At 30.3% G+C, this 13,102-nt stretch overlaps 2 protein-coding genes across 2 annotated transcripts; both read right to left on the bottom strand.

Moving 5' to 3' along the window:
* Positions 1-33: 33 nt before the first annotated feature.
* LOC108821866 (uncharacterized) lies at positions 34-4,514 on the bottom strand. Its single transcript, XM_056990874.1, has 7 exons — positions 4,450-4,514; positions 2,204-2,265; positions 1,580-1,818; positions 1,401-1,470; positions 1,244-1,309; positions 964-1,151; positions 34-48 (listed from the first exon to the last, which is right to left on the bottom strand). The coding sequence occupies exons 1-7, from the start codon at positions 4,512-4,514 to the stop codon at positions 34-36; spliced, it is 705 nt and encodes a 234-aa protein (XP_056846854.1).
* A 5,732-nt stretch (positions 4,515-10,246) lies between these two features.
* On the bottom strand, positions 10,247-10,866 carry LOC108815927 (classical arabinogalactan protein 25). The gene has a single exon (XM_018588463.2). The coding sequence runs from the start codon at positions 10,749-10,751 to the stop codon at positions 10,350-10,352; it is 402 nt and encodes a 133-aa protein (XP_018443965.2). The 5' UTR covers positions 10,752-10,866; the 3' UTR covers positions 10,247-10,349.
* Between the last annotated feature and the right edge of the window lie 2,236 nt (positions 10,867-13,102).

Genomic DNA, 13,102 nt, shown 5'->3' with positions numbered 1-13,102 from the left:
TGCTTCAAGTATCTGAGCTTGGAGAGAGTGAGCTTAATACGAGAGAACCTGCAAAGACAACATAAAAAATAACCACAAGAGATTAAAACAACATAAGACACAATTACATAACATGTCTTTGAAATAGCACAATGAGAACAGTGAAGAATAATAAAGAGGAGTTTTTTTTTCCACACAGACTTGCAGAGACACAAACAGACTGACACTAAAGAACCAAACTCATAAGTATAATGAAAATAAGAGATATTGATCACGAATATTGTGATATTTTGGTGTGTTAATAAATCATTAGTCATATTTTTTTAAATAATTAAACCACTTTGTGAAACCAATCTAAACCATCTCTTCTTCCACTAAGATCACTAAGAGTTTGCAACTTTCATAAACGTTCGCAAATTCAAAAGTAAACCCTGAGCCATGTACAATCACATGGGGACACTAAACAGCAGAGAAACAAGTCATGGCTCTAAAGTCAGCTCAAACAACCATCTCAATAAGCAAGCAGTAAAGAACATCCAGTATCAATAAGCAAGCAGTAAATAATCTTACCAAAACACAGAAGAGAGAGAGGGAGAGGGAGAGCTGCGGCAAAGAAGAGAGAGAGAGAGCTCTGAAGACCTGTGGAAGATGATAACAAGAGGAAAGAGAAGAGTCAAAATCAGTATCAAAATCAATGAAGGTTATGACTTATATACAAGCAACAGTATAGAGGCTTGAGACAGAACACAGTGTGATCACTAAAAACCATAAGAAAAGCTACAGATCACTAAAAAAAAACATAAGAAAAGCTAAAGATCACTAAACAACAGGAAGCTATATAAAAAAAACATAAGAAAAACTAGGTAAGCTCACATACAAAGAGGAGTTTCAAACACAGAGAGAAAAACTCAGAAGTTCTGAGGAAGAGCTAGAAACAAGAACTCGTGACCTCATCTTGCAACAAAACAAGCCTAATGGTGGTACCTCTATATGATCATCAAACAGAGAACTTTCAACAAAATCAGAACGTTCTGTAATCTTACCAAAACAAAGAAGAGAGGGTGTGCGTCTGAGATCGGGAGAGAGAGCGAGCGTTGCGTTGGAGGAGAAAAAGCCCTGGGTTTTCGTCAGAAGAGAGAGAGAGCTCGAGCTGCGGCAAAGAAGAGAGAAACCTATGTTACACAAACACAAACACAAACACAAGTACTTATAAATACAGTTTGGGATTGAAACCAAATAACAAGTACTTATAGAGGAGCCTTACGAGAGAGTGAGAAACAGAGGAGAGATGGGTTTGCTTCGAGAAAGCTATGGAGAAGCCTGAGAGAGCCTGAGACAAAGCAAACACACATGTAAGTTTCTCTGTTCCATTACAAACAACTCAGAATAGCAAAGAGACCTCTCAGTGAACATATACATACCTGAGAGTTTTGGTGTTCCCAAATGCTTCAAGAACTGAGAGATGATTCCTTGGGCGCCGTTCCTGTCCAGCTATTACATAAACCCATTACAAAAGCATCAGTAAAGCATCAACATCAGACACAAACCCATCTCAAAGACACATACTTTGTATCAGACACATTACAATCCGAGAACATACCTCAACAAGAAAAGGAAGTGATGGGTTTGGTCGAGCTCGAGATGGGTATGGAGAAGAGAGAGCTTGAGATGAGATGAGCTGGGAGATGGGTAGATCGAGAGAGAGAGCTCTGCAATAGATAGATCGAGAGAGAGAGCTCGGAGTTCGTCGGAGATCGAGAGAGAGAGAGAGCTCGGAGTTCACCGGAGATCGAGAGAGAGAGAGGTTGAGATGTCGGAGATTGAGAGAGAGAGAGAGCTCTGCGAGATGGATCCAGAGAGAGAGAGAGAGAGAGAGCTCTGCGAGACGAGATGGATCGAGAGAGAGCTCGGAGTTCGCCGAAGTTCGAGAGAGAGAGCTTGAGATGTCGCAGTTCGCCGGAGATCGAGAGAGAGAGCTCGGAGTTCGTCGGAGATCGAAAGGTGTTCGTCAGAGATCTCTGGTCGAGTTGCGTCAATGGAAGTTGGAGAGGCGTCAAGCGTCGACTGCGTCAAATATCTTAGGTTTTTTGGGTAATTAGTAAATTAGGTCAAGGGTAATATGGTAATTAGGTTAGGTTGACGCAGCAAATAAGTCGCGACCGCGGGATTTTCTCGGCGTCTGACGCAGGTGCTGGCGTTTAGACGCAGACGCAGCCGCACATACCGGCGTCGATGAAACGAACAAGCTTTGTGCGAGAATCATTGCCGCTGACGCTGACGCCGGACCTGCGGCAACCAAACGAACACGCCTTTACTTTATCGACATTTTACTTGCTTTACCGCTTCTATTCTACTCTCTCTGTTTCATTATAAGTATCGTTTTAGACTCGTGCACACGGATTAAGAAAGTATTTAATTTTGCATATTTTCAATATAAAAACATCACTACCGATACAATTCAACCAATAGAAAAATAAAATGGAGAATAAAGTTAATAAATTTTGCATTGAAACTCTAAAACGACACTTATTTTGCAACGAAAAAAATTCTCTAAAACGACATTTAATATGAAACGGAGGGAGTAATAAACTTTTGGTACTTTTTTACATTTTTGGTAATTAGATAATGTTATATTTATATATATGGTTGGCGAAAAGAAAAAGGGTCCTTTTATAAAAGAAAAAGGCAAAAGATCAAACTAAAATATTACTCCGTATATGAGAACTGTATTTATAGTTTTGTATTTCGTTTGTTGAGAAACTTTTTATTATTATTATTTTATGTTTCTTTTTAATTTAAGACTTTCCATTTTATATATTTTGACATCAAATTAAACATCAATCATCTCCACAGATTCAAAGGATGACATAAACAGCATTTGTACTTTTGTTTTTCCACGTTCAATTAATTTGATTTGTTCCGAACTATTTTTTTAAATAAGAAAGTGTAGAAAGCGTGAGTATATTTATCACATTTAAATATTATGCTACCATAAGGAAAAATACAATTTTGGTTGTTAAGAAAATGATAAAACCGATGGTGGCTGATAAATCGGTGGTTTGGATAAGATTCCGGTTTAGAAATACAACTTCAACATCGCGCGACAACTTTAGAAAATGTGTTTTCTTTGTAAATTCATCTAAACTATGTAATATCTTCAGATGACATATAACTCGCAACAGAATATCTGTTTTTATAACTATTTAACATTATCCTTGTAAAATACCAATAAGAAATAGGGTGTAAAAACATGTTTTGTATTCAGTTATTACATATTTTAAAGCCAGCGAAGCTTCATCATGGGCTAATACAAAAGAGCATTATATGAGGTACATGGACCCACTCAAAAATATCTAACCATCGCTCTTCATATACGGTAGTGGGCCATGCTCTCTATTTCATTTGGTCCCTTTCTAATTTATTTACAATCATTCTGTTTCGTTCAAAATAGTATTTTTAAGAAGTAAGAATTTTTAAAGTCAAACAAATCGATGGCTTTCATAGACTAGACTTTTGAATCGAAGATATACGTCGTATTACTCAACGGACAAGACATTCTTTTTTTTTGCCGAACTTTTAAATAAGTAGACAAGACATTCTTTAAACAAAAAAACACATTTTGTTTAAAGAATTTTTTTTTTTTTTTGTTTGACAAGACATTCTTTAAACAAAACTAAGCCAAATCAGAAACTATCTAGTATATTACCCTATGTTTTTAATACAACATGCATGCATGTATGGATATAGAAGTACTATATTCTGAAAATATGGGATTTATATTATAACCAGCCCTGATTATAACGTATGTGAGCTTTTGTTCTTAGTTGAAAGTATGTTCTATTTACATGTTGAAAAAATAAATGTTCTATTTACATGTAATTTCCAGACGAAACTATAACATTTTATAGCAAAAAAAACTATAACATTTGTACGAACACGTTAACTTATTCATTTTATAAAGGAAGTTTGGGTGGGCAGTGGCGTAGGTTAGCATCATGTTTTAGTTCACTCGAACAAACCAGAAGTTGGTACTCTTACATTAATGCTCTATTCCTTTTTGTGTTTTGTCCCTTTCTTCCTTTATACCCAAACCTAACTATTTTGTTGACAAAAAAGAAAAAGCTTTTCTGTTACAAAATAGTAATAATAAGAAAATAGTTGTAGATAAGTATGGCTGGATGCTTCATTCGAATAATCTTGTCACGGTTCCAACCACAGTATTTCCGCACATTGTATTGTATTTTTCAGTTGCTTAAAACTAATATTATTTTAGAGATATTTTGGCATATTTTATATTTTATAACTCGCATGTACTTTTCAATTATATATCGCAGTATAAAGTTTCCGCTGTTGATAAACAATGTGTGATGATTTGAAGTATGACGCCAATCGCCATATTAAATAGTAAATAGCTACCGTTTCAGATTTGTAAAGCTATAGTATGAAATAGTAAATAGCTCATTTACATACCTTTTGGACCGACCATGATCTCTGTGTAGTTTCACCTTCATCATTGCTTTAATCGTACAAGTCATATCTTATCAACAGCAAACAGTTAGTTACAAATACATCTTTCCCTTACTGGATTTGTGGGGTTTAGTCTTAGTTTGTTTGTTGCGGCCTGATTCTTAACCCAACTTTTATTTGTGGGTTTAAAATTGAGGGTAGGCTTGGGCTTGCGAGATATGGTAACTATTATTTATAACATATTTATATGTGATTTTTATTGTACATAATAATTATAAACATGTATTTGTCAAAAAAGAAAAAAAAAACAAATAATAATAAACATGTGTTTGTCAAAAAATATATATAATAATAGTAAACATGTGTTAGTCTGTGAACTCGACTTACTGTATAACTAGGTGATTTTCCCGTGCTCATGCACGGACATAAATATTTATAAAGTAAATGTATTATAATAATTTATTAATATATTGTTTTTAAATTTTAGTTACTCTGATATTTTATATTGTAATCAATATGTATGGTTTATTTTAAATAAAACTATTTTATTTTAATTAGACGTATAATTTTGGATATATAATATCACAACGGTTTGATTATTATTTGGATATATTAGTTAAGATTGATTTTTTCAATTCAACTAAGATATTTTTGTTATACAGATTAAAATTTTGTTATTTTCATGTAATTTGATTCTTGTCTTATATCTGTATATATATTTTGTAAGATCATGTATAATTTAATATATGTTATTTTGAGAATCAAATAGTAAAAATGAACTAAAGTGTTGATCAGTTTAAAGTTACATAAATAATTATAACAATGATAGTTAATTGTAATAGTTGGTTACTATATTTGTAATGTTATTTGAGAATTTCATATTTATTTAGTAATATGTTGAGTCGTTCAATAATTTATATGTATTAAATATTAGTATAAATGAAATTATATTATTTTTACTCATTGTGGGTATATTGTTACTCATTTGTGGGGTATACTGTGTTACTTATATTCCGTCAAATTCAAATATAATTTTCTAATCTAATTCAACCATATCAAATTATAGGACTTAATAATTTGGTGTATGTTAATTTCAAAAATAAATTATAAAACAAAGTGATGATAGATACAATTGCATTAAAACATAATGATACATTCTAAAAAGGAAGATTAATTCTTTATTTTAATATCAAGATTATTTTCCTAAACTTTCCTTTTTTATAAAATCACATTATATATAAAAAATATTTTCGCTTTAAGTTTTATAAATATTTTCTTTATCATATATGTTATTTTAAAATATAAAAGGGAGCATAAAAATATTAAATCAAATTTTATTCATCAAAGATATCTTAGTTTATGTTATTTAAATTGTTTTGTAATAATTTTATAAATAGATTGATTTAAATAAAATGTTTAATACTTTTAAAATACATATTATGTTGTTTAAGATTATTTTTAAAAGGAAAGATTATTTATTTACTTTAAAATCAAGATTATTTTGTAAACTTTCCTTATTATGAATACACTATATATAAAGATATTTTTCGTTTAATTTATAAATTTTCTTTATTATATAGGCTATTTGAGAAAAAGAAAAAGGAAAACTAAATAAAAAAAGAAAATAAACAAATATTTAATACTGATAATTAGATAAATTTGATTTATTAAGTGTATCATTGTAATCAACCACCATGAGAATTAACGTGAGAACGACACATAAGAAACCGACTTCTCAAATAATATTATAGAGATGGGCTTGATTGTAATATATATATTTTGCTTTGGATTTAATGTTGTAGCTGTATAAATTTTAAGTATAAGTTTTTGGTTGTAATTTTGAAAAGATGTAATTATTTACTTATAACTTTTATTTAGAAAGACCAAGACACAAGTGATGATCAAGTGATTTAGAAGGGATGTATAATATTTTTACAACCATTTTTTCTAAAGCATAAAAACTTTTCCAATCATGCTTATTTTTTTTTTTTTTAAAGAAATCTACAGATTTTTTTTTTTTTGGATTTAGAAAACAAAAAAACTTATAACTTGATTTTAAGAGTTTACATTTATACAACCAACATTGATGAAATGTATATGTTTTAAAGTAAATATACTATTATTTTTAATAATATTTTATATTATTCGTAAATAAATTTATTATGTATATTTTAGTAAAATATGGTATTTTTAAAAATATGAAAAATTTAATTGTAAAAATATAAATTATAATTATTTTAATAATTATGAGTTTGGGTTTTTCGAAAATATATTTTCATCCAATCAAAATTTAACAATTAAAAAAACACATAAAACAAAATTTATATTAAAAATCATTTTTATAAGAAACTTTTCTAAATAGTTTCACATTTTTCAATATTTTTTTTTGTTTTTTTTGTAATTTATATATACTAATATAATATCATTTAAATATAATAAGTAAATCCAAAACCAAAAACTGTTTTAAAAATACAAATAATCAACCTCCTAGTTTTGTTCATTTAAAATTTGATATAGCATGTAAAAACTGGTTTTCCTAGTTTATAGTTGCTAAAAATTTGATTGGCTTATAAAGAGTTTTTGTTTCCTTTAATTTTAGGGAATTAATTTTCAGAAATCTTAATTGGTTAATAAAGTGGAATTTGAAAAACAAAAAACCAAAAAACATTTTAAAAACTAAAAACAATCATCACCAAAAAACATACTTGGGCTTGAGTGTTTGTTGCAACTTGCAATAAAAAATCATAGCACTTGTGTATTATATGTATTACTAGATTTTGACCCGCCCTACAAAGGGCGGGTATATTTTTTTGTTTTACATTTTTTTTAGAAATTTAATTTTATATGTGTTTTGGATTATATTTGTGTTTTTCTTTGTGAAATATTTTTAATTGATTTATAAAAGATTTTAATAATTTTATTAAAATGGTTGGACTAAACCTATATCAACATGTCATGTTCTTGTTTTTATAGATTCGACTGCTTTTTGAGAGGGCGGACATATTTTTCTTTTAAACCTATATTTTTCTTTTAATCTTTTTTTAGTCGCTATCACAGTTATATTACCATGTCATGTTCTTAGGAATTTAATTTTCATATTTAGTTTTTTCTTTACATATTTATATTCTTCTTTGTAATCATATATATTTGTGTATAAATCTTAATTAAAATCTATTTTATAAACTAATAGAAATTTAAAAGTTGAGCCGACATACGTTCAGTTCTTTGTAATCATATGCCAGCATATCAGTTTTTTGTAATCATAGTTGTCTGTTCTAGATCTTGACCCGCAAGTATAATGTTGTTTTGTAATTTTTTTAGTTTTCTGTGTAAATATGTAACATTTTGTGTAAATTTTTCTTTTATGTTAAAAAAAATGATTTATATGTTTGTGTATAAGATTTTTTTTTGAATTATTAGTAAGAGGTTTTGATAATTTTATTGAATTTTTGATGTTTCATAACTATACAGTTATGTCGTAACTATTTTACATATTAATTTTATACTTCAATCCTAAATAGTGATTTAAAAAAAATATATATAGTTACAACTTTTTTTAGTAATCAAATAGTAAAATGTGGAACTCTATTTGGCAATACGATTATAACGTGGTTGTTAGTGATTAAATAAAATTAGATACATTTATATAAAAGTAATAATAAATAATTCCTTAAATAAAAATAAATAAATAGTTGGATATAACATTTACCAATAATTCACTATTAAGAACTATATTTTATCCAAAAAAATTGGTTGAGAATCCTAAAACAGGATATAAAAAATATAAATGAGATATTAAGTTTAAAGCCCAAAATAGTTAATTAATAGAAAATATTTTAGCAAAAAAAAAGCCCAAGATAGTCTGCAAGAGATTTACACACGTATCTAGTTGAGATGAAATATATATTTCTTTGTGCAATCTGCTTCCGCCGACGATCACCATCTATGAGCTTCTTTTTGTTTTTTTTTCTTTTCTATGAGCTTTAATCTTGGCACAGAACATATTATCCCATTTATTTCTTCTCCACGATCAGTAACAGAGATAACAAAAGACTATGAAATCACCAGATTAAGAAACCCAATATCTGTTGGTAATTCAGTTAAAAAAAAAATATGTTGGTAAGTATAGAGTAGTAATTTGCTGAACGTACATCTCTTCTCTTTTGATCTAGAATCCACCATCATAATTACTCTCATAATTAGAGATTCTCATCAGAGAAGTGAAAGATTACAATATATATCTAGAGTGAACTCAAAGTTTAAAATTTGATCGAGTGGATACAAAAAAGGCGAACATAACCTTCTCTCGTTCATAAGAAATAATCGTTATAGAAATTATAGATGCAGGAGAAAAGTAACTGTTTTTGTACTTATAGAAAAATATAACATGGTTAGTGTTATAAAATAGATGCAGTTATATCAAACTTAACTTTTTTTAAATGGACACAACTAATATCAATGGGGCATACTTCAAGTTTAATAGTATTGATATGCTCGAGTTTCGCGTTGTCATTTTCTGTAATGAATTACAAGTTATAACTGTGAAGCCTCTAGAATGTGGACTTACATGAGAGTTTTAAATTTGGGTTAGTGATTTGATGTATCTTGTAGTAATCAGCTACGTACGGTTAAAGTCATAGTGCTCTCCTCTAGGACTGGTCAGAGTCTAAAGGAATCAAGAGACTCATTGCTTATTGAAATTACATGTAGAGACCCTCACGCTTAGTCGTTAAAAGAAAAAAAAAGACTCACGCTTTAACGTGTATGTGTTCTTTTGGTATAAGTTGGGGTTTGATATTGCTCCTAGCCTCCTACTAAGGACAAAGTTAGTGGGTACCAACACTCGTAGTGTTCATACAATCTGTAACGCACAAATCCTTATAATGTCATACATAATACATATATATTACATTTTTTTTTGAAACACATAATGTCATAGTAGTATTTCACTACTATTTTGTGATTTGACAACATAGCAAAATGTTAAGAAAATTAGAAAGTAACTAAAGGTGAGAGACCGGAGAGGAACACTTTTATACTTTGGCAGCGTCGGGAGCAGCTCACATGCATGAATAAATAATTCAATTATTTAATTTTATCGTCTTCTTTTCTTGAATTACAATTTAATTTTATCAATATTGTTAAATATCTCCATTTTAATATGTTAAATATCATATACCATATCTAATCAAAATATCCCTCTCTTTTTGGCCAGCATAATATTTTTTATTTGAGTGAATCATATACATATATTACACATATCTTTTCAAATAGCTTTACAATAAGTAAACATATCTATACAGGTTCTCACTACTTTTTGAGTTTTTTTCTCATTACCATATGAACAATTTTTTAAAACTATCTAGTTTAAATTGGACACTTATTACTAGTTGGGTCTTTAAATCCGGCAAACATGATTTAAACTTTTCCAAAAGGTGCTTTAACAGGAAAAAAGAACAAAGCAGCAGCAGAAACAGACAAATGAAGTCCACCTAATTAAACATAGATTCTCCTAACTATAACACACATATACTTTAATATATATCGTTATGTAAAAGGTATATAACTCATACTAACACATATATAATGCATGTAATAAGTAAGGCTTATTGACTTTATACGAAATGAAATTTCGGTGTATGGTCCGGACTCATGATATAACACATGGTGACCTTTGAGTTCAAATGATATATGCATATGCAAGTAATTATTTAATCAAAAATGTTTAACATCGACTCATTTAATTTCAATAGCTGCAGTAAAATGGAAAGATTAAATGTATAATACATAGCTCACAACGGAAGGAAAATGTTATATATATTTTTCGTTTATTTGAGAATGATATACATTTGGACAAACACATGAAAACCAAAACGTTCGTTTAATGTATAACCGAAGTGGAACTATAGTAGTGGTATAACGTCACGTAGCCGGAGCGATGCGGATGAGACGACTAGAAAGAGAAGTACAACTCCGGTGGGAGGATAAGACGGTGGAGCAGGAGAAGAAACCGGCGGAGAAGCGAAGGGAGCAAAGGCCGGGTCAGGGTATGAGGAGCCGTAGCTAGTGTCTGGATCAGGAGGGCTTGGAGAAGAAGGGATTGTATCGGCGCCGGCCCCGGAAGGTAAAGCGTCTCCGGGGGAAGGGAGGAGAGGGGCAATCTCCGGAGAAAGCTCTTGGAAGGGAGAAATGGTTGGAGTAGATGGTAAAGAAGAAGAGTGAGAAGAAAGAGAGGAGAGAGAGGTGAAGAGGATGATGATGAGAAGTTTATTGAGAAAAGAGGAAGCCATCTTCTTCTTCATCATCTTTTTTTTTTTTGGTTTAAATGATGAAAATCAAAGTTGAGTTTTCTTTTTGTTGGATCTGTCTCTCTCTATTTGCTGATCGGAGTGCATCTTGAGTTGTAATGATGATGTCTCTATATAAAAGAAGCTTTACTCTTTAAAAATATAAAAAAAAATATAAAATATATTTATTTTCTGGAGGGAAAGAGCAAGATCTTATAACTTTTCTTTGCAAGAAATTGAGTATGTCTACATATATATATATATATATATATATATATTTATACATTTCCAGTAAAATACTTTTTCCTTTATCTGTTTCTTCATAGTGATTAATCATGATTCACAATATAGAATGAATTTACTATATGATGTTCAATCTCTACATCCCCATATATAATACTCCAAGCTCCTTATTAATCTTTTTTATATGTTTAGTTATAGTTTAGCAATTACCTATATTGCCTACGTAGAATATAAATAATCTCTAGATTAGTTTGTTAAAACAATGAAGGATGATTGTATATTAGACTATTCGGAGTTACAAGCATTGTAAAGTCTATGCTATTGGAGTTGGTTTGGTGGAAGGGAAAGTTGATCTCGAAAGTTAATTTTTCCTTTATCATGTGGATCGATTGAGGGGCTGACTGGTTTTCCCGCTACCACCCGCAAACGCTGCTTTTGCGGTTCATAGCGGTTATTGGCGTTTCGAAACAATCACAGAAAACGCTATAAATCGCTTCAAACCGCTCCGAACCTCTTAAAATCAAAAGTTGGTTCCAGCTAGCGTTTGCGGTTGCGGGAGGGTAAAAAAATTTTCTTTAAAAACAGAATAAATAAAAATAATACTAAAAATATTCAATAAAAATTTTAAATTGAAATAATAGAAACTGTAAAATGTATTCATATTATATTTCAATTTATATTATAAAAATTTAAAACTAAAATATTTTCTATAATTTTAAAATTTAATAATATGATTTTATAAATATAAATTTTATATTTATCATATTATTATGATTTTTAATATTTTTATAATTACATAAAATGTAAATATTGTTAATTATTATTTAACAGATGTTGCGTTTGGTAGTTTACCAGTCATAAGAGTCCCGCAAACGCAACAATTTCTAACAGTTGTACCAATCGTACAAATCTCTAGAAAACGCTTAAAACCGCAACCATCTGCACCCGCAAACTCCCGCAACCGCAACCGCAACCGCTGCGGTTACACCAGTCAGGCCCTGAATTGGTTAATGTGTGTCAAGGTAATAATTAAAGACTTTGAAATTTGCCAAGGAGTTTCCACAAGGGATGATTCCTTTTGTCTTTTACACTTTCAAAAGTTTTTCACTACTTGGTATAATACGACATCATATGATATTTGATTTGAACTAATTAATCATATGAAACAGTGAAAGTCAACAATAATTTAGCAACATCTGTGAAAATGGCTCAGATATTTTACAATAACATATGCTGCCGTGAGTGAAAGGTAAATAGACACTTAATTGAAACAATGAATGAAAGAATTACAAAATAAGATGTACTTACCATGGCACAAAGTTAACGTAAGAACCAACTCATCATCAACAATATGAGGAGGAATAGAGTCATCAAGATTGTGACCAAATGACACACTACCACCAACAGGGACAGTAATAGTGCATCCTGAAAAAAGTAGGAAGTGGATAAGGAGCATGCCGTGATTTATTTACACAAACCAAACAACCTGCATGGACAGAAACAAATCCACCTTTGGGAAAGAAGACAGGAGAAGGTAAGCCCAACAAACCGGTGAGACACTACCATCAAAGGTTACAATAATTCTATTTTGATTAATTTTATTTGGTTTAAGCTAGAATTTTCTCATTTTTCAGTTTTTTTTTTCTGGATTAATTTGTTCGACAAAAAGTCAATTTATGTATAATAGGTGTATATAACAGTGATAAAAATGTGATTTGTTTTTTCAAACCTTTTAACAGTTAAATGGTCTTTTGTTTTATTAATCAGAAGACCGAAGTTGATGTCAAAGCTCATGAAAACGTTGCATGCCCAAGTCAAGATCAGCTCAATGTGAAGCCCATCTCTCAGATTTCTTTGCTATGTAAAAACAAAGCATTTTGCTGGATGGATAAAAAAGGCGACTGGTCAAACCGTACACAGATCACATCTCACACACTACAGCTGTGTAACCGTTTTGATACCCTCAGCACACAAGCCGCAATGCAGTCTAACACTTCATGGACTGCACGCTCCTCTCTTTTCGACGTTTCTATAAATAAGCATTGTAAACCATTGTAAATGTCAAGAAATATAATAACAAAACAGATTAATTGATCAAAAAGTTTATTTCTTAAAAGAATTTAGTC

This window comes from Raphanus sativus, chromosome 7, assembly GCF_000801105.2.
Source record: "Raphanus sativus cultivar WK10039 chromosome 7, ASM80110v3, whole genome shotgun sequence".
In the NCBI taxonomy this organism is placed as follows: Eukaryota; Viridiplantae; Streptophyta; class Magnoliopsida; order Brassicales; family Brassicaceae; genus Raphanus; species Raphanus sativus.
The sequence above is the reverse complement of the archived record's forward strand: the minus strand, read 5'-3'. Positions and strand labels throughout refer to the sequence as shown.